This window comes from Papilio machaon, chromosome 6 (assembly GCF_912999745.1).
Source record: "Papilio machaon chromosome 6, ilPapMach1.1, whole genome shotgun sequence".
Classification (NCBI taxonomy): Eukaryota; Metazoa; Arthropoda; class Insecta; order Lepidoptera; family Papilionidae; genus Papilio; species Papilio machaon.
In genome coordinates, this window is record NC_059991.1 from 8,507,895 (window position 1) to 8,529,857 (window position 21,963).

At 33.0% G+C, this 21,963-nt stretch overlaps 2 protein-coding genes across 2 annotated transcripts; both read left to right on the forward strand.

Moving 5' to 3' along the window:
- The first annotated feature begins 3,392 nt into the window (after nt 1-3,392).
- LOC106709883 (proton-coupled folate transporter) lies at nt 3,393-15,349 on the forward strand. The gene is made up of 7 exons (XM_014501790.2): nt 3,393-4,542; nt 6,364-6,523; nt 6,804-6,905; nt 10,600-10,737; nt 11,150-11,233; nt 14,287-14,443; nt 15,245-15,349. Exons 1-7 carry the CDS (start codon nt 3,754-3,756, stop codon nt 15,315-15,317), a joined length of 1,503 nt encoding a protein of 500 aa, XP_014357276.1. The 5' UTR covers nt 3,393-3,753; the 3' UTR covers nt 15,318-15,349.
- A 366-nt stretch (nt 15,350-15,715) lies between these two features.
- Nucleotides 15,716-20,837, forward strand: LOC106709824 (proton-coupled folate transporter). The gene is made up of 8 exons (XM_014501707.2): nt 15,716-16,521; nt 16,614-16,773; nt 18,059-18,160; nt 18,566-18,703; nt 18,883-18,966; nt 19,524-19,680; nt 20,494-20,618; nt 20,769-20,837. Exons 1-8 carry the CDS (start codon nt 15,721-15,723, stop codon nt 20,828-20,830), a joined length of 1,629 nt encoding a protein of 542 aa, XP_014357193.2. The 5' UTR covers nt 15,716-15,720; the 3' UTR covers nt 20,831-20,837.
- The last annotated feature ends 1,126 nt before the right edge of the window (nt 20,838-21,963 follow it).

Sequence of the window (21,963 nt, forward strand, 5' to 3'; positions counted from 1 at the left end):
CTCGTGTTTTGTTTTTGAGAACAATCACAGGTTATTTTTAGACCAAGACCTTCAAGTTACTTGGTTCGCATTCAAGGTAAAAAAATTTTTACTTAAATAACATCTTACTTGTTAATGACGTGTAATGTAATTGTAGGGTCAACTTTATTATCTGGGGAAGATAGCAACAAGGCGTGGTCCCGTGTTGCCAATTGTTTGAAGGCGCGAGGAAGTATATCCTGGGGTAGTGCAGAAGCTTAGTGTAGGTTTCGGTGCGTTCCATTGGAGATCCCGGGTACCTCGCAGTTGCACTTGAGATCTCACATAACACTGTCTTTGCCCTGAAAAGGCAAGGCATCTTTTTGAAGATTTCCCCCTCGATAAAAAAGGTATATACATATATATATATGATACCACCATTGCATTTCTAGGTATAAATACATTAAATTAATACTGTAATAGATATTGAATTTCCTACGTAAGACTTAATAGAATATACGGATTCCTTCCTTCATATTACATAGGCATAAAATGCAAACAGTGGACGTAAAAAATAAATTCTAAATTAGTAAAAGTGGGCTATAATCTCAATCGGTATAACTTCTTTAAATTGTTCTGTAATGCAGCCAATAGATAGCGTTTTTGGTTTTTGTATATTATGGTTAGGTTATTTGAGTAAAAACTTTGCCAAATAATAATTTTTTCAACTTACAGTCCGAGCGCTAAATAAAATAATTTAATGGTATATTTTCTTGTAAAGGAATTGGGAGAGAGCTGTAAAAAGAGCTTTTGAAAGCTTTTCTAACTGAATAGTAATAATAAAAGCCAAGTTTTTAAAGTAAAAAAGCAATCTGATGACCCGATTAGAACTTGCAAACGTTTAGCATACCTACTTAGGTGAGGTGAGTGTTTTGATGAATAACCGTAAATAATTTAATTCCCGATTAGCTTTTAAATTCTTAATACATACATGTAAATGTTAATAAAATAATCTTTAGAACTCTATTTTCTATTTGTTTACTGATATACAATAAAAAAAACTTCAAGTACGTTTACGTTTATTGTGGTTTAAAAAAAATCTGTAAATAAACTAAAAAATCTGTAATTGTAGACCAAGAGTTGCGTCAATAACATAATTAGTAATTATAAAGACAGAAATAACTTACTGTATGTAGTGAAAGGTTTTATTTTTTAAGGATTTCGTTTGCGAAATCCTTAAAAAAAAAAACGTTTTGACGTGCACTTCGCTTTTAAATACCTCACACGTGCACTACAACAGCGGGCAATATTATTTTTATCTGAAATTACACTATTATTACTAGTCCGGTATTCGCGCATATCGCCCCGAAACAAATACATCGACTTCAGGTGATTCAGAATAGATTCATGCGTAGAGCCACGGGAGCCCCGTGGTACATGCGCAACAGCGATCTCCATATAGACTTGGACTTGCCCACCATTGCCCAACACCTGAAGTTGGCGTCGCGTCGTTATTTTGACTCTGCCGTCGGTCATCCTAATCCGCTTGTTGTAGGTGCCGCCACCTACAATCCAATCGCGCTCGGTAAGTTTCGTCGGGATTATCGTAGACCTAGGCACGCTCTTGACTTTCAAGACGATGCAATAACTATAGCTCAGACTAAGGCTAAACATCACAGACAGATCACACGTCGCAGTCGCTGTCGGCTGCGACAATCATTCTCGCGATACGGCCTCATAGCAGGCAGGTTTTCACCTATTAATAGTAGAAGCGTTGCTGGAGTTTCTTCCGCCACTTCTTCTCCCAGCGCTAACGCTTTCCGAAGTGGTAGTAATGTTAGCTGTATTAATAATAGCAATCAGATAATAGCAACCGATCAAGCCGAGGTTCGGCCCTCTCGGGCACCCTTGAATCGGAATGCTAAACGCGTAATGAGTGACAGCCCAAGCCGAGGTCCCCTCTCGGGGGCCCTTGCGCCCAGTCACTCCATGGAGCGTCCACCGAAGCGACCTAAGAGCTCGGTGACCTCCCAATCCGGTAATAATAACGAAGTAACAGCCCGAGCCGAGGCTCCTGAGGGAGCCCTCGAGCCCAGTTACTCATAAACGAGGTTTAGGCTAAGCGCCATCTGCGCCCGGCCACCTCAAGCCCGGTGAAGCTGTAAATGCCTCTTCAAGGCAAACAGTGACGATTCAGTCACAAAAAAAAAAAAAAAACACTATTATTATTAAATTAATGTTGAATAGAATAATATAAAATTATCTAGATTCGAGATCCTGCCTGATTCTTTCTGTCCCAATCTCACTCTACGTAGGATCTGCCGAAAAGTGGGCCTAGCACGATTATTTGTGACAATCGTCATCGTATCGTCAACGTCAAATTTTGTACTAAAATTCGTGCAGCCTCCATCGGGAGTAAAGTACGTCAAAAAACTCATACTAATTTTGACATAATTGACGATTTCTTAAATATTCATGCTAGGATTACAGGTTCTCATCCTCCAAATCGGCCTATCATTCCTCATTTCAGTCGTCAAATTCTTCTTTATTATGTCACCTTTCACGCAATGTATCCATATCTTCCTAGGCCTACCCTTACCGGTGTACTGCTACATTCGAGATACTAGTACATAATTATTTAGATGATGGTACTACAAACTAGTAAGAACCAGAATAGGTCAACAAGGTAATCGGTGCCCAGTATATCATCATCGTGTCCTACTTATGAATTGATTAAATGCAATTTGTTAGTCATTTTAGATTAAATCGTTATGACTGTTTAAATAATTATTGGCTCATCGGTTGACTGATTTGCTTCTCCATTTTCTTAAAGTTATACATTGTTCAGTAAGATTTCTTTAGGTACTAAGAAAAACATACTGTAATATTAAACAATATTAACCTTTTTCTCGTTCTGGAATGATGGCACTGGAATTGGTTAAAGGAATGAATGAAATATCGAGAAACTAAATTAGTTAAATGAATGACGAAACGAATGAAAGAATAAATTATCATACGTTTCCCTAGGAGCAGGATGTAGACGTTAGAAATTAAATGATGTTAAACAATAGGAACACTAGCGATGATCAAATTATCAAAGTTATATGTCAGAAGTATAATATAGACTGAAGATTACCAAGATAAGATATAAGATAATATAGACCAAGTATCTTGAAGAATAACAGCACTTTTCTAACCAGACCAAATTAATGATGCCTATCTTTTAGAAGTCAGCTCCACTGTCGTAGGTAACCACTAATATTAGAGATAAATCGTACCTTGACCGTGTACTAATAATCAGGAAAGCTGCCGTACTCACTGTTTCACGGCATAATGGCATTGCTCTAATGGGATAAACGGCTGCTTAGTGCAAGGTTGTGACGCGCTGAGCTCGGCGATCCTGCGGGCTCCGGGCCACTCCGCCGTCGCGAGCCGACACTACGGCCGTCCAATTGCCGCTAATGGCACCACTCCAACGCGTATCCGCTTAATCATCTCTTAAGACAAGAACAGGTCCCAGTTTATCTCGTGCTCTGTGAGGTATTGGTATGCTTATCCAGTGACAAGTTTAAAGACATAATTTCAAGTAATTGTGACGAAATTCCAAAATGCGGTTAAGTTGCCATCGAAATGTTACAAAGCTTTATTAATAAACAGGAAGCCCAGTGTTGTGTAAAATAAATTAAGCAAAGAAACCAAGATGGACTATAACAGCAAATTCATAATAAATATTTCACGTCCAAATACTCGATGCCTTTAACCTGTATACAGATACAAATATAAATATTAATTATAATGAACGGAATCAGTGTAACCTCAGATAAAGTTGGCGTGGAAGTGGAGACCAAGGAGAAATCGAAACCGAAGAGAGCAAGCATAAGGGAGAAGCTGATGCAGATAAAATCAAACATAACAGTAGAACCGATTATAGCTTGTTACATTATGTCAAATGTGTTCTCTGGACTTGCAGTTCAAAATTTAAATTTGGAGAAGGCATGTCGAGTCAATTTGGGCTACAGCGACGAAATATGCTCCGCTTTGAACAGAAGGCAAACAGAAAATTACACAATGGAGGAGGCGGAAGTGCAAAAGTTAACAGCATCAGTACAAGCTTGGAAAAATATCGTTCAAACCGCGTTTCCTTGTATTTTAGTGTTATTTGTTGGCTCGTGGAGTGACAAAACAGGAAGACGGAAAGCGTGCATTCTTTTACCGATCGTCGGTGAAGTCCTTTGTTGCACTAGTTTCATTCTGAACACATACTTCTTTTACGAATTGCCGTTGGAGGTCACGGCTCTCTCAGATTTATTTCCGTCGTTAACCGGAGGCTGGATTACCGTCTGCGTTGGTGTATTCAGCTACATCGGTGACGTAACGACGAAAGAAATGAGGACATTCAGAGTGGGAGTAGCCAATTTATGTATGTCCCTCGGAATACCGATCGGAATGTCTCTGAGTGGCATACTTTTGCAACAGATTGGATATTATGGTATCTTCCTGATATCGAATTGCCTTTATGTAACTAGCCTTATCTACGGATATATACGCTTAAAGGACCCGGTCATATCTCAAGATCGTCAAATTGTAAGTTGATTGTATTCTATTGTCCGCAAAAATGTGGAAGATTTTCTATTTTAAATTGTAATATTACTCGACAGCGCATTGTTTCGATAATAAAAACGGCAGATTGAATGTGAACAATTTGTATTGTCAATGCTCGATTGGTCCTACTACGAGTAAGTGATAAATTGCTACGTGCTCACAACGCAAATTCGATTGAAGGGGAACTTCGTAACGCCCTGTAGTTGTTTTACGCGAGGCTCAAATAGGTGTCGGGTACATTGGAAATATCGTGCCAGGACATTGTCTTCTCGCGGATGTCATGTCTGGCGCGATCATTGAATTTAATTGACTTGCTAGCAATACACGCCTATTCACGCGTGAATGTTTTATTAGGTTTAATGGTAGGGTAATAAAAAAATTTAAAGTCAAAAATTTTGAAAACTTTTACTTAGCGTAAACTGATAAAAAAAGAAGCCAAACATTGATGATGATGATATTTATTAACAAATAGCCAATTCCATATATTTTGCAAATGTATGCAATTAAAATATCGAATTCGGGTAATTCAGTAATGCAATAATATAAACGTGTGTAATTATAATGAATTTAATAATTATAATTATGTTATTAGCATTCATTCACAGATATAAATAATTCAAGTAATTGACATTCATGAACAAAGTCGTTAGAATGATCAGAAATCAAAGGGGATATAATCCCAGATGAATGACATAATGAATTTTTGATTTTTGGTTCTTTTATAGAAACGGTTCGCAGATTTTTTGATTTATCATCGTTAAAATGCAAATTTTATCACAATACCCTGAAGTTAATCTACTATTGGACAGTGTTTAAAATCTGTAACGTACTAGGCCAGGAAATCTTGTTGGTGGTAAAATAAATTTTCTAATAAATCCGCATTATTCGATTCGATATACATTACGTTTTACTTATACAGTGAAATCTCTATAACTCGAACCTTGTGTCGAAGAAAAATGCCTTTCTCTTCCGCAGAACCCTCAAATACTAGGTATTTCAAATTGTTTAGATTTTGTACCAGAAACAAAATGTTATTTCTCTGTGTAAGCATTTTTTTACCTATTTATAATCGATACCTCGTATTTCAAAAATCAGACTCTAGAAGTCAAAGTTAGTAAAATGTAGGTAATGACGTCTTTCTAGGAAATCCCTACCACATACTATATCTTGAAGTCAAAGACTCAATATGTCGACATTTTTTTGCATTTGACATTCGAGATATCGAGATCGTACTGTACTTTCAAAGAACTAGATATTGCTATAGTTAGCAATGGGAGAAATATTCTTATATTTGCATACAAAAGCTTTCAGCATTTTATTCATTATTAAGCTGCACGTATTGGGACTTATCGTTCCATTTCGAGCTGGATTACTCGCTTACGATGTTAAGCTTATTATCAGAGAAATTGTCTCATATGCACATATTCCTACAATATATTTAACATTACAGTTAAAACCGTATTCATTTATGCTTAATATTTTCTGCCCAATAAAAAGAAGAATTACACTGTATAAGAAATATTTTATTTGAATTTTTGATTTTAAATGGAAAATTATCAAAAAATTAAATCGTGTATATCAAAAAAGGATTATGAATGTAAAATTAGAACAATTTTAAGATAATTCACATATAATCCTGGCTGTACCGGCTAAAGAACTCGTGTCAGTGGTTCGAAATAACCGTTCGTAATTCAGAGTTGCGGTATCTAAAGTCCGATTCGATTGCCTTTAAATTCGCCGTCCCCTGAAAAAAGATGAGAGTTTAAGAAGAAAAAGAAGATTTACATTTTAATATTGTTTTAGGAACAACCAGTAGGTTGCCGGGGATGGGTGTGCTCATTCTTCGACGCGCGTCACGTCAGGGAAACGCTGACTGTTGCATTCAGGAGTGGACCCCGCCGGAGACGGCTTAGAGTTTCGCTCTTGATTGTTGTCGTTTGCGTTATATTTGGACCATTACATGGCAAGTTAAATTCTTTTATTCATTTCTACATATTTCAAATCCATACTTACATATATTACATGCACACCTTCACTATTGTCAAAATTGTAAGCAATCTAATAGTTCTATTTTTGAGGTTCCTCATCTATTATGATTTTATTTATTCCCAAGATACAGTTCAATCTCTGAATCAGCCTTCAGTAAGGATATAAGTTATTCATAGCTCTTGTTTATTGGCTCTTATCAGACTTCTTGACACATGTATCTTTTAGTTTAATTTTCAATGTCTCTTTTTCCGTAGGTGAAATGAACGTACTGTATCTCTTCATGAGGTACAGATTCAACTGGGATGAGGTGCAGTTCAGCATGTTCTGCACCTACAGCATCATCACAAACTTAGTCGGTATGTGTATTATACAGTTGATCATTACTTATTTTACATTTGGCGCAATAAAGAATAAGAATAGGTAAAGGTAATTTTGCAGCATCAAAACATTTTAGTTTGTCTAAGTTTAGTTGATGAGTTGGAACCTTGAATTGTGCATATTTGGGACGGTTAAGTAGCCAATCGGAGTCCAGTTCCAGGTATCGTTACAAAAATGTGGAGAACAACAAACGTGAACTTTAAATTTGAGGTTAAGCCTTGCTAGAGTCAGACTAAGAAACGTGGATTTTCTTGTTATTGAAGGCTAAGGTTAACTTTAAATATAGCTGCGCCATTCTAACTGGTAGATTGGGTTAACGTGGAAATATATAGCACATCAGTTATGCTACCAAGATTCTCGATGTATTTTTTACATCGATTTTAATAATTAAAATGAGAGGCTATAATTATTATAGGCTGGCTGCCTGGCTGGCCTGGCTCATTACCATTTTTATGACATTATAACTGATATTTTTAAAATATGTTTTTAAAGTGTAAATGTAATTTATGATGTTTGATTGAAATATTCTGTTCTTAATAGAAACTCATAATTAAAGTAATAACATTGTCTTTACTATTTTACAGTTGTATAATAACGAAATTAGTGTGGTGTTCAATCACAGACAAGACAAAATATTGCACAAGAATTATAAGTCGACACAAACATACACTTCCAGTTTTTTCTTTCTAAAAAATTCTTAAGCTATATTTGCGTTGATTTTAAAGTTTCAAGGTCTTTTCTTGATTTTTATAAGACGTTTAGAATTTCATACGATAAAATAATAAGTATTCTAGGATTTTTTGCACTCACAGATTTATTTATTTCAAATTATTTTAATACCCTACAAATATAAATTTGCATCAAATATTATTTAGAAAAGCGAACCATCTGTACAAAACGTTATCTTTGTTATCTTTTTTATTCAGTATGGGAGAGATGACAATCTTCTGTCTTTTGTTTTGTCCAAGAGTTATGACAATGGTCACTGACAGTAAAAGTTATAATTCACTAGCTGTTGCCCGCGACTACGTCCGCGCGCATTTAAAAAAAAAACTAAATGGGGGGGGGGTTATGAAAAATAGATGTTGGCCGATTCTCAGACCTACTGAATATGCTCACAAATTTTCATGAGAATCGGTCAAGCCGTTTCGGAGGAGGTCAAGTTCGAACCCCGTGACACGAGAATTTAATATATTAGAAGATGTTGTGTTGATATTAACAATTACTACATCTTGGCTGGAATTCGAAAGGAAAATTATGACGTCACAGCGTAACTAGACAAGCTATAAATCAATAATTCTGTATTATCCTTGAAAGTTATAAATAAAAATGAATAATAAAATTAATCCTTTTTAATTTAGTCATCTCTCCTTCATTGCCGTGTTGAGGTAGAAACACTTGTGACTAGAGCTTTAAATATGTATGTGGAGAGTAAACACTGGTATGGGTAGGTTTAAAAGATTTAGACGGATTGCGTGAAAGGTGACATGATTAATAAGGAAGTTAAGACTGAAATGACGGAAGACAGATCTGGAGTTCAAAGACTGGTTCATTTACCCTATGTGTATGGTATAAGGACAAAGAGATGATAATATTAATTTCAGATTGGATGCCTTTAGAAAAAGAATGCAATAATTATTTTATCACTTTTTTTGATTCTTATCTATTACATACATCTAGATTTTTTGAAGTATATAAAAAGTTTGGTTATCAATTTCGATTTCTAAAACATATTTTTCAGTATCGCATCTGTTAAATTAGTAATAAATCGTACTTAATTAATATTTATTCACTGACAAACTGAAGTGTCTCGCGCAAATAATTCAAAACGAAGGCCGCCTAATAAATAAAATTAATTATAACCCAGATTATGTTCTGAAGTATTAAAATTATTATACCTTTTATGATTAACTCTAAATTTACAGAATTATTAGTAAAGTTTTGAGTTATCGTACACAGATTTATACGGGAATATTTTACTGTTAAAAAAGTGTCAAAATTGAAAATTTAAAGCATGTTCCATAAAACTCACGAATACCTACCCAAATCGCTATAAAAGACATGAGTTAGTGCCAAGTCTCAGACGAAGATGTTCAGGACAGAGCGATGTGGAAGACCCAGATTAGGAAAGCCGACCACACCACTATGTGGGATACGAGCTAGACAAATAGATATAGAGAGATAGTACATCGCTAAATTTACTACATTTACGCTCATCGCTCTAATGCTAGTTTATGCAAGAAATATATATTTAATGTTTGAATGAAAATTTAATGTTCACTAAATCAACGACGGTTACATACTTTCAACTTTACTTTTAGATTCTTTAGAAATCAACTGAGATAGAAGCGAGTCTGAAAACGAGTAACACAACAAAAACATTTAGTCTACGTCCTCAAATTACTATCATAAAATAAAAGTTAACATAAATACGTACCTTTTAATAACAGTATTTCTTAGTTTCGTAAATCTTACCTACCTACATGCTAAGTAAGATTTAGTGGCTAATTTAGATTTAGAGGTACCACTCACATAGAAGCTCGGCGTATGTTACTGCGCTAATGAAATTCGGCTGTCGCTGTGTCGTAGTCGAAACATTAATCATGACTATTCCTTCCACCTTTAGTTGCGGTAAATTCTGCCGGAAATGTTGTTATTGTGACATACAATATATTGTTTAGTTGCCTCGTATATTATGAGAATTACATTTTAGCTTTACGGGGACATTTTTTAATATTTTGTGTATACTTTTTTTGCATGATTTATATTTACCTTAAGGTAAGGTAGGTAGGTAAGGTAGTGCATACCCAAATGACTTTAGAATATTTATTTAAGAATTAACAGTAAGCCCAATTTATTATACTATAATGAAATTGTGGCAGTTTTTAACACATCGTGTTATTCCTTAATAAACTTGTAATTATTAGCAAATTAATTATTAAACTGCACTATCACTGTAAAAGTTGTAGAAATTAAATGAAAGAGAATTTTCCTTTGTATAAAAATGAAAGATTACGCCAACGAAAAGATTATCATTTAACTTCAAAGAATTAACCAATAAAGTCCTCTGTAGCCGGAACTAATCTCTTGTTCTGCCGCTGCTGAAGGAAATTATGAAATAAAACGAGTTCCGCTCGCGACTTAATTTATTTCCAGGTTAGGCAATTTAGCTGCGTAAGAAGAATTTGTACGTTTTATAGTGCTTTTGAAATTATTAATGACGTAACCAATCGTAATAAAATAATTTTATCTTTTAGTAAATGCCTACTTAAAATATTTTACGTTTCATGACCACTAAGATTTCTTCGCGTGGTTTTCAATAGAAAGCATGATTGTAAGAGAAGTTTGTATAAATTAAAAAAAAGCATCACGGCAGCCAAAAATGCTTTTATTCGTTGTTAAATACTTATACTACCACTCATTTACATATTTACATTAACTATTCCATAAAACTCTGTTTACGACAACATTTCGTTGTTAGCTTCCCGCGCCATTTTTTTACCTATCTTTTTCTAATACGAAAGGCAAAGGTCTTGGTGCCCGGTATGCCACCTCTTTGGCAGAACGTAAACTCATTGTCTGCCAAAAAGATGGGATACATCATTCTTCACACAACAAAGTTGTCTGTTTGATTTTTGCAATTTTATATCAGGTTTTATTTTTTATTGCCAGGTACATTGTTCTCTATCAGTATATTTAGTGACTTCATGAAGCTTGATGACACCGTGGTTGGTATCATCTCCTGCACCAGTAAGATCCTCGCCTCCTTTATCTTCGCTTTCGCATCAACTACTACTGAGATATACATCGGTTAGTTTTGCACTTTCTTATTTTTTATTACAATTAGCGTGTGAGGGGGAAAAAATCAATAGACCTTTATAACAACTAAGAATCGCCAAATTTCTGATCTATTTTGTTTATAATTTTTATTGTTAAATTGAATGGCCTGAATCTTGATTTATAGGATTGGAAATTTAATTGAAAAAGGAAAAAGATTAAGTAACTGTATTATTAAAAGCATGAACAAGTTATTCCTCAGTAATATTTATGATGAATAAAATTTTAAAAGTAAAAAAAACAGTCTTTACTACATTAGTTTTGTCTAATTTTTCTTTCAAAGTTTATTTAATGATCTCAATAATTTGTGTCTAAAATTCTGGTAAATTAAATTAATTGTACAAATTTAATCCTCTCTCAATGTTATTGGTTATTTATTTTGCAGCGCCCCTCGTAGAAATATTCAACGGAACTTCGTTCATTGCGATGCGGTCTATTGCATCAAAGTTGGTTACGAGTGAAGAGTTGGGTGAGTACGATTGCTGAGTTGTAAGAAAAGGTTTTTTTTTGTGACTGCGGACTCTTGCTGCTTAGGTTGCAACAACCTTAGTTTCCGTAAGGTCTTTGTTCGATAACTTACGCTCTTCTTCGCAAGTAATATAATATATGGAATTGCCGACGCGAATCGTCTATTCGATTAGTACAGTTAGATGAAAATTATCTACTTTACAGGTGAAAACAAAGGTATAAAACACCTGCATATTCCTGTGTTTTAAATTACGTGACGCACAAACGTATATTAATATATTAAGGTTCACGAAGTGGCACGTAGAGTATTGTGTTTTAAATGAACCTCGTCATACCGCAGATAAGATTAGTAATGACGCGACGCGTGTACTTATGTCATCTAAACATTGTTACAACTTATTATCATTTTATTTATTAGTTTATAATTATATTTACTAGATGTCTAGTCTCTACTAATATTTGTGTCTTGTCTATAATTTATCGATGTTTACTTTTCACTACCTTATTTTATTTTAATATAATAGTACTAGCTGTCGCCCGCGACTACGTCCGCGTGCAGTTAAAAAAAAATGAAAAACAGATGTTGGCCGATTCTCAGACCTACTGAATATGCTCACAAAATTTTTTGAGAATCGGTCAAGCCGTTTCGGAGGAGTACGGGAACGAAAACTGTGACACGAGAATTTTATATATTAGATTTGTTATGTTTGTTATTATAAATTAATAGATGTCGTAATTTGTAGTTTGAAAATTTTGTCCTAATTATAATTTACAAATTACTATAATTTTTAAAATAACGTCTGATCGCTTAAAACAAGTTTTTCGTTTGCTTTTGCAATTTTTATCAAGATAACATTCGAAAATACATTACATTAGTTTTGCATTTAAAAATACTATTGCCGTAAAATTTTATAAAAATATTTGTTAAACAAATATTATTTATCAATATTAATTTTGTTAACTCCTATTAACTTTCCAGAATTAAGCATTGAATTAAATAAAGCAAATAATGATTGTGCATTAAAATGAATGCTAAATAGCTTGATAGATTATGACTAAAATTTAACCTTACTAATATAAATGCGAATGTTTAGATGGATGGATGGATGTTTGTTTGAAGGTATCTCTAGAACGGCTTAACGGATAACAATTAAATTTGGCACAAATGTACAGCATAGTCTGGAAGAACACATAGGCTACTAATTAATTTTTTTTAATTCCGGGCGGACAGAGTCGCGGGCGACATCTATTTTTTAATGAATAAATATTTATGAAATTCCAAAGGTTATTTCTATTCTTAAATTTTCTTTATAAGTAATGTTTTTGTGACGGTATATATTTAATTTAAAATCCTTTCAGTTTCAACGGCTTGATACATCTTGAATAGTCTACAGATTTTTCCATGGAGTCTCTTTAGTAAATTGGGCAAAAATTGGTTAAATTGCTAGATCTAAGCCAACTTTAAGCTAATTTTATCTTTAAATATCATATCATTTACATAGCAAACTAATTCAGATCTAAAAATATCTTTAGGATCGTAAAAATTATACTTACTAATTGGTATTTTAAATAAATATATTTTTGGAATAAAATATCAATGTAATTAATTTTAAATTTAAATTGTTTTGATAATAAAAGCTTTTTTAATGTAGCTTTGATATACTGGATTGATTGACAAATTAAATTTTGTATATAAATACATATATATGTTTAATACATGTTACCAAATATAAACTATTCTCTAATTCTTCGACAAAAGGTCATAGCTTTTATTTTTGCTAAGAATTCATTTGTCGTGTGCATAATTTTACATCATTAGTATTGCAGTTCTTTTAAAGTAACAGGTTTTGTTTGCCGAGTGTCCTGCTAGGTTATTTAATTAGCGACGGAATTAAAATAAATCCAAAGCCAAAAATATTAAAAAAAAATCATTCAAAAATTTCATTACACTGACATAATTACGCTGAACTGCATGAACTAAGTATATTGTAAATTATTGTTTTCCATTAAAATAACAACTATCTGGCATTTTATAGGTGGTTTTAAAAATAAAAATAATTTCTACGCTGTTTGGCCGTCAAACAGACGACAATCGTTTTACCTTGTCAGGTGTGCGACATAAACAGTCTTAGTAAAATGTTTCTTGTAAACATTCTTTAGCCTTTATATACAAAAAAAAAAAAAAAAACAAAACAATATTTTTTCTTTTACTAAAGTCTTTTGACGTAGGTAATTTGAGTTTTATTTGTATTGAACCCATTCCAATTAGTTGTAAGGTGTGTTCATTTAATACGAATAAACTTGTATTACGATGTTTTGTCAATCAACTGGTGCTAGTCCAGACTATAGCCTAGTCACCTCTAACATAGGGTAGGCTCCGAATCCCTAAGTGAGATTGATATGAGTTAAAATGACAGAAGTTTAACCGCAGCCTTCCATTGCCGAAAAACCTATTTGAAAACAAATGGTATATATCCGATTTTTCTAAAACAATGATTAATAGGATAAAAGGTTTAATTAAGTTAGATAGAGCACCCAGTAACATCTTTTGCACGAATGGACTGGCTCGACCTGTGAAATACCACGACCACGCAGAAGATAGACGTGAAGTGCAAGTAATTCCGCGTTTCGTCTGATCAGTTTCCTTGATGGAGGCCTAATTTTAGTCTTCTTCCTCATCTCTTCCTTTTTATACATGGAAAGAATGGGAAGGGGATGTGACTTTGTGTAAATATACTTTCTCTGTTGATTAAATGTAGACAATGCACTTGCAAATACGGTTGTCTATGGACAGTAGTCAAGTCACAATTTCCGCGGATAGCGATGGCCGCTTATTCATTTATTAAATTACAAAATCAAAAAAAGGTTTGTAGTTGTTTTCGGCAGTGAAAGCTAACAGTTAGATACTCCTGACGTATACACTTCACTCAATTTGGAAATAGGTCGAGCAATTTAAGTATTTTAAAACATTAGGTCACATTGAATCCGATAGATTTTATACCCGCGAAAAATTCGCCTTAAATTTCGGTATAAAATTGAAATTTTGATTTCCAGGTAAAGTAAACTCGTTATTCGGGTTAGCAGAGGCTATGATGCCATTGGTATATGGCCCGCTGTACTCAAGAGTGTATATGGCAACGTTGAACGTATTACCTGGAGCGGTGTTTCTACTGGGCGCTGCTATGACGGTCCCAGCTGTTGCTATTTTTGGGTAAGAAAAAATACACACTTGGAGGTCAAATACTACTATTATCACTACATTTGTCTAAATCAAATCTTTGTATGTTTAAAAAATTCCTAAATTTCAGGATTTTCCAAAAAAATATGGTTACTCAAATTTCATCTGCCTTCTTTTGTTATTTGTTAATTTAATATGCAAAAGCACGTAAGGATTAAAATTATATACCGATGTTTAACCAAATTTGTGATATCAGCTTATACGTTTAACCATAATAATGGTTTGCGTGTCTCTTATCTTGTATAGCTCTTGTAATCAAATCATTGAATGGAAAAAAATCAGTATGACTTCTAAAGCCGAATTACCAAAAACCGGATCAAAAAAATTGTGTTGAGTAAAAGTAATAAAATATCAAACCTCGAGCCGCATAAAAACTTTGCAGTCAAAAACTTTTTTGAGAATTACAAATGTATTTTCAAGGTGACCAAGAAATAAAATCGGTTTGGACAGCATTTAAATAATATGGAATACTTTTAACTAATAGCCTTTAAAATTGAAAAAAATAAAAGTATTTATAACCTGTGATAATTTGTATTTGAACGATGCGAGCATCCTTATTAAGCTAGTTAGTTTGATTAAGATGTTTTATTATGTTATGCAACTACAATACTCTCCGGTTTCATTTCGAGTTATCTCAAGTGAATAACTTTCATTAACGACGGCAAATTCAATTCATTTAAATTATTTAAAAACTTTAACACATGGTCAGTCTTCAGCGAACAGGCGTCACGACGTAATGTTACAATTTATATTAAGTTAATATTAATTTTCCAGGTGGATGTATTTCGAACAAAGAGAAGATAATAAATCAGTGGATGAAGTTGACAATTTGAATAAAGAAGTTTAGTGATGGCTCTTACTGTGTGATTTAATTGTGTAACAAAAGCTATTTTATGAATTTTAAGAAATGTAATAAAGTTTTGCAAATAGTGTTATTCGATTTAATTTTTCATTAGTTTAATTAATCGTTTATGTTGATATATCGTAGTGAATTAAACATCAATTACGTGTTCCGATACGTTGATACAACAAACAAAAGAGATCTTCCTCGCATAAAATCAAACAATAGACCGCTAGTTTTGATTTGTCGTCGACAGCTGTCCGACACACTTTACGTTTGAATCGAACAAATATCGTTTTACAATACAGTGGAAATGTGATTTTTAAAATACACAAACTACATTCGAAGAAATATTCACTGAAATTTACAAAATTTTATATCAAGAAGTTAGTGACAAATTAAAAAAAAAATGGATAAAGTAAAACCAAATAATAATGAAGGTGCAGTAGAGGAGACGCTTGTTAAATCAACAGATGAAATAAATATAAATGTAATGACACAGAAACAGAAAATGCAATATCTAAGATCTAATATTACAGTGGAACCAATATTAACGTTATTTATGGTGCCAAGTGTACTTTCATTGCTGGCAGCACAAAACCTTTACATTGATAAAGCATGTCGCGTGAACCTGGAATATGGAGATGAAGTGTGCCTGGACTTACGACTTCGGAAAACAGCAAATCACACGATCGAAGAGTTAGGAGTACAAAAGCTAATAGCATCCGTTCAAGCTTGGAGGAGCGTTATTTACACGATTGTACCAACTGTGCTCATGCTATTCGTAGGCGCGTGGAGTGATAAAACGGGAAGAAGGAAAATCTGCATGTTAATGCCAATCTTTGCAGAATTCATGACTTGCATGATCAATTTAATAAACACTTATTTTTTCTATGAAATATCTGTGGAATGGACTGTGATCTTGGACATTCTTTTTCCATCTCTCACGGGCGGTTGGTACACTATGTTCCTAGGTACATTTAGTTATTTATGCGACATAACTTCTAAAGAGACGAGGACATTCCGCTTAGGAATTCTTAGTCTGTGTTTAACGATAGGTTTTCCCATCGGTATGGGATTCAGTGGTGTACTATTAAAGTATCTCGGATTCTATGGTGTATTTAGTATTGCGGGTGGAATTCATTTGTTTAATTTTTGTTATCTCTACTTTAATATAGAAGATCACACTTGGCTAGAAGATAAGGACAAGGTGAGATTATAACAAATACATACATATATTACTTGTACCTCATATTGCAACATGTAACATATGTTTATTATGGCATATTTTTTTTTTTTTAGAAAAAGCGCAGAGGATTTCTTGGATTCCTATTAGAGTTTTTTGATTTCAATAGCCTGAAAGAAACTATGGGTATTGTTTTTAAGAAGGGAAGAAATAATCGAAGACTTCAACTGTGTCTTATTCTCACCTGCGTTTGTTTACATTTTGGTCCACTGATGGGTAAGTTAGATTAATATTCTAAATATTTTGATATTATAATTAAGATTTTCTCTTAAATGTCGATTAAATTAAATTAAAGACTTTAAATTATTTCACTTTTGCTTTAATATATAGCTCATAGCGTAAGTATTTGGCTTTGATAACTTTTTTTTTTAATTACGAGTAACTCAATGTCTATTATCTCAATTTTATATCCTTAAACTAAAAAATAATCAGTCCACAGCTAAGCATTTCCTCTTCCTGGCTAAAAAACTAGTATTAAAATACGTGTGGTAATACATATTATATTAATACTATTTAATATTATCTTATTGTCTAGGATCTCTGTCTCAAGGTTGAATCATAACGACCACAATTCTATATGCAAGCTTTCGCTTTTCGAATGAATTTAAAAAACCGTACAAAGCACACGAAGTGAATGTTTCTGTATATTTAATACATATTTTAAATAGAATTCATGGAATAATTTGTTTTAACAACATAAAGAATTCTAAGTTTATATTAAGTAAATGTAAAGTAAGGAGAATATGTTGATATAACATTCTTTGTTAGAACAATCTTTATGAACATAGACAAAAGAAAAAAATCTTTTGTATCATTCTATCGGCATTTGCGGTAACTAGAGACACGCTACGATTTCAGGCGAATACAACTAGTTTTCCTTAGTACTATTCAAACATTTCAAAACATTTACAAAATTAAATTCAAAATAATATTCAAAAAAAAAAATTAACAGTGGTAGACGCCAGTAAAACATCAGTTGCAAGAATTGGCCGGCTCGCCCGGAAATACTACGACCACACAGAAGACAGGCGAAAAGTAAAGCAATTCCGCGTTTCGTCTGATGTGTGTGTGCCGGCGGCCTAATTTTAGTCCTCTTCCCCTTCACAATCTTTTCTTAATAGAAAAGGATGGCAAGGGGAAGTGGATTTGGCGGAGGAGGGGACGCATAGGGAAGGGAAATATCCTCTTACTGTGCTTCCCCTTCTCCGTTGATTAAAGGAAGGCAACGCATCTGCATTTGCGGATGTCCATGGGCAACGGTCGCCTCGTTATTTCAGCGAATTCAGGTGTCCGTTTGCTCGTTTGCCACATTTTTATATAAGAAAAAATCAAAGCATTTTATTTGGATTTCAAAATCGATATCCGTATCATAGGAACTCTTTTGTTTAATGTATATAAAATGCAAATCTTTCAAACCAAGATAGCATAAATACTAAACCACATTAGTATTTATTTTGGTATTTAATTATTATTTGTAACAATTATTATTCATTTGTTTAAGGTGAATTAAGCGTGATGTATATTTTTGTACGCTATCGCTTCAATTGGGACGAAGTGAAGTACAGTATATATTCGACTTATAGTCTTATCATGCACTTGATTGGTAAGTTGCTTTATCAGAAGTCATAATAAAAAAAAATAGTGTTAATATACTGTTCGTAAGAAACGGGATTCTTACCACGACGTCAATCCGTGATCATGGCGCTTGCAACTATGCCGAAATATCGGGAGCTCAAACAACCTAATCGTGATAAGAATCCCGTTTATTACGAACAGTATATTAGAAAAATCTACGAAAGTTTGAAGTTATAAATATAAAATTGTGTTTCTTCAGTGGAATTCAAATGGGAAGATATTTAAAAAAAAAGAATTTAATTGTTTTTAATTCAATATCATAAAAGCTGGTGATACGAACTTTCCACATATGATTTGTGTAATATTTTATTTAAATATTTAATACATTTAATAAAAATATATTAAAAATATAATTATATATCTCTGATTACAGGTACGGTATTCTCGATAAGTATTTTCAGTAAGAAAATGAAAGCCCACGATTCTGTATTGGGAATAATTTCAGCGTCAAGTAAGATCGCCGGCGCTCTGGTTTTAACATTCGCTGTCAAAGACTATCAAGCTTACTTGTGTAAGTGATAATGAATTATTTGTTTACACTTTCCATCTTTGTAATAATTTAAAAGATCTACTTACTAGAAATCTCTTATTGTAGTCAAATTTTGACTACTATACCTCTTTTTGTATATATCAAGACTAGAAGGCGTCGTTCGTAACTAACAAAAAAAACTTTTTTCTTTTGTTTCGCAGGTCCATTAGTCGAAATATTAAATGGTACAGCGGCTATAGCTTTAAGATCACTATCATCTAAACTTGTCTCCTATCAAGAATTAGGTAATGTATTTTTATCATTATTACATTAGTTTAGTTTTCTGTAATTCAATAACTAGTGCATTTTGCAAATGTATTCATTCCAGATAGCCCAGCTCTCGAAAGAACCGAAGCAATCCTTTAAATTTGCTGGTGATCTCATGTATGGAATTCTATTGTCATGATTATGTGACAACAGTTAATCCCATATTTTGTTTGTGACAGATTTATTCATTGTATGCATAACCTTAAAAATATTAGAGTCATCATCATCAACATCCTCAGCCTTTGTCTGCCCACAGCTGGACATAGGCCTTCTCCAATGTCCACAGTATGCAGTTCTCCGCTTATACTCGTAGTCACTTCGGTTAATTCAAATATAAAGTATATTGGTGCAAGATTTGAATTCTTATACAGGTTTACAGTCCATGTAGTTGTTGACCTTCAAATATTTGGCTATATTTATACGTCCTTATTTTATTCGGTTATTTTTTGTTCACTAAAATAGCTTAATTAATTACTGTCAGTTGTAAAGCTTGACTCAATGACTAAATATAGAATTAAACTTGTTTTTGTTTCAGGTAAATTGAATTCGTTATTCGGAATGGTTGAAACTATCATGCCCTTGATCTATGCACCCATATATACCAAGGTGTATGTGGCATCGCTTCATATATTACCAGGAACTGTGTTCCTACTTAGTATTGCGTCTACGATACCCGTATTGGTAATTTTTAGGTGAGATTTTATTGCTATTTAGTTAATTTTAAAACTAGTTTAGATAGTTTTGACAGTGGTAGACGCCAGCAACTACAATATCTGCTGCACGAATGGTCCGGATCGACCGGTGAAATATCACGACCACGCAGAAGACAGGAGTTAATCCTCATGTCGTCTGATAAGTGTGTGTGCCGGAGGCCTAATTATTGTCCCCTTTCCCTTCCCATCCTTTTTGTATGAGTAAAGGATGGAAAGGGGAAGTGAATTTGATAGAGGAAGGGACGTTTAGGAAGGGGAAATATCGTTTCTGTGCGTCCTCTCTTCCGTCGATTATCCTTCCGGTCTCTTGCTCGTTTGCCACCTTATGATATAAAAAAGACTGGTTTTCATAAATCGAGCAAAACTTCAGCTTGATTTTCACCATTACGAAGCGTCAGATGGTAACTTAGCATCGTTTTTTTCATTAGTTTTAACTAAAATCATTTACATTATTATTTATGGTAATCTTAAGAACAACATGTTCTAGTCATAGATTAATATGCAATAAGAATTAGACGTGTTTTTTCTTAGTTTTTTTTCTATTAATGCTCAGTATAGCGATGTACAAAACTAGATTTTAATATCAAATTTCTTTACTGTGCTAAAAATTTATGCGGTCTCCAAATGTCAAAATGTAATTTTGACCTTAGTCAAACCGGTACCGAATGGCGATATTTTGAAAAACATTATTTTGGATAAATTTGATATTTAAATTAAATTAATTAATTTCGTTGTTCGTTAATGTTTTGTTTAAATGAGTTTTTAGTGAATAGAGATATGTTTATATTCTAGTTGGTTTTATCACGAACATCGGAAGAGTGTGAAAGAAAAACAAATGCAGATTTTAACAAAACCAGAAGAATCTGATGAAAAAAATGAAAATGATGCAATGCTCGTGAAGAATTCTCAAATTGAATGTAAGTAACAATTAAAATTATTTCTAAATAACGATTCAGTTGTCACTTTGTGTAAGAAAGAGGGAGTAAAGAGTAAGTAAGACATGGCAAGAGAATGCACAATTTTTAAACATTTTTAAACATTTTTAATTTTTATTTCTTTACTTTTAGGTTTGCTCCATGATGTTAAAACAACAGAACAATCGAATGGCCACGAAAGTAATAACGTTTAAAGAAAAAAAATGTATTTTTTGAAAAATACAATAATTATTTTTTTAAATAGCGAAAGAAATATACCATGTGAAATATTATACACATACCCTAGATATTAGGATTTCAGATGTATTGTTTTTATACTTTTGTCAAATAAACACTTGCATAAACATATATTTTAACTATAATTTTCATAACTTAATTACCAGAAAAAGTTTTTTTAAAAAAAAAACTCAATAAATAATTAATACAAAATATTTTTTTTAAATTTCCGATGAATAAATATTGATTTAATTTAATAATTTAACTATACATAGATACAAACATGAATATGATAGAACAGATTTTTTAACATATAATATAAATATATTATTGAAAAACTTTCCTCATGGATTGATCAAGATGTTCACTACAATTGTACGTCGCACATGTCATCAACCTGCCCTTATCCCTATGGAGTGTCGGCACAGTATGTACTACTCCTCCATACATCTCTATCAGCCGTCATATCTTAATTTACCCCCTTCTTACGCATTCTTCAATTGTACGTATTACATGTAATTTTAATTAAAAAAAATTAACAAAAGACGCACGTAATTATAAACTGAAGACTTGTACAAAATTGCCTAACAACACCCGGAAGGTAAATGAAAGCCGAAATCCATATTTCATTAAGAAAATCCTATAAATTAGAAAACGAGTGACATCACGCTGTTACTAAATACTTGCCGCTTACCCGTTAATTTAATTCTTGAGCCACATCAGTAGCGCCCCTTTTTTAATTACCAACGTTTAATGAATAAGCGAAAATTATCTTTTGTTTGATTCAAAAACCTTTTATGTAACGTTGTCGCTTATCTTAATGAGCTTTTATAATTTTATACATAACTTTGTTAATTGATTGACACTGGTTATACAAAAGTAACTTTCTGATCAAATAAATATTCTTAGTTGATTTATCGTTGGTTTCTGAGATCAAATTCTCTGTATAAAACATATATTATTTTTGTTTTTAGCCGACTTCAAAAAGAAGAAGATTATCAATTCGACTGTATTTTTTTTCTTATTTGTGTTACCGCGAAACTCCGCCCCTGGTGGTCCGATTTTGATAAAAAATATTTTAATCGAATGGAAGTGCTTGCAGATGGAACCC

Bases quoted from the DNA above. Each gene is read 5' to 3' on its own strand.
- LOC106709883 (XM_014501790.2), top strand. From the start codon at position 3,754: ATGAACGGAATCAGTGTAACCTCAGATAAAGTTGGCGTGGAAGTGGAG. The intron at 4,543-6,363 runs GTAAGTTGATTG...ATATTGTTTTAG, and splicing joins TATCTCAAGATCGTCAAATT to GAACAACCAGTAGGTTGCCG. The intron at 10,738-11,149 runs GTTAGTTTTGCA...TTTATTTTGCAG, and splicing joins TACTACTGAGATATACATCG to CGCCCCTCGTAGAAATATTC.
- LOC106709824 (XM_014501707.2), top strand. From the start codon at position 15,721: ATGGATAAAGTAAAACCAAATAATAATGAAGGTGCAGTAGAGGAGACG. The intron at 16,522-16,613 runs GTGAGATTATAA...TTTTTTTTTTAG, and splicing joins GGCTAGAAGATAAGGACAAG to AAAAAGCGCAGAGGATTTCT. The intron at 19,681-20,493 runs GTGAGATTTTAT...TTTATATTCTAG, and splicing joins CCCGTATTGGTAATTTTTAG to TTGGTTTTATCACGAACATC.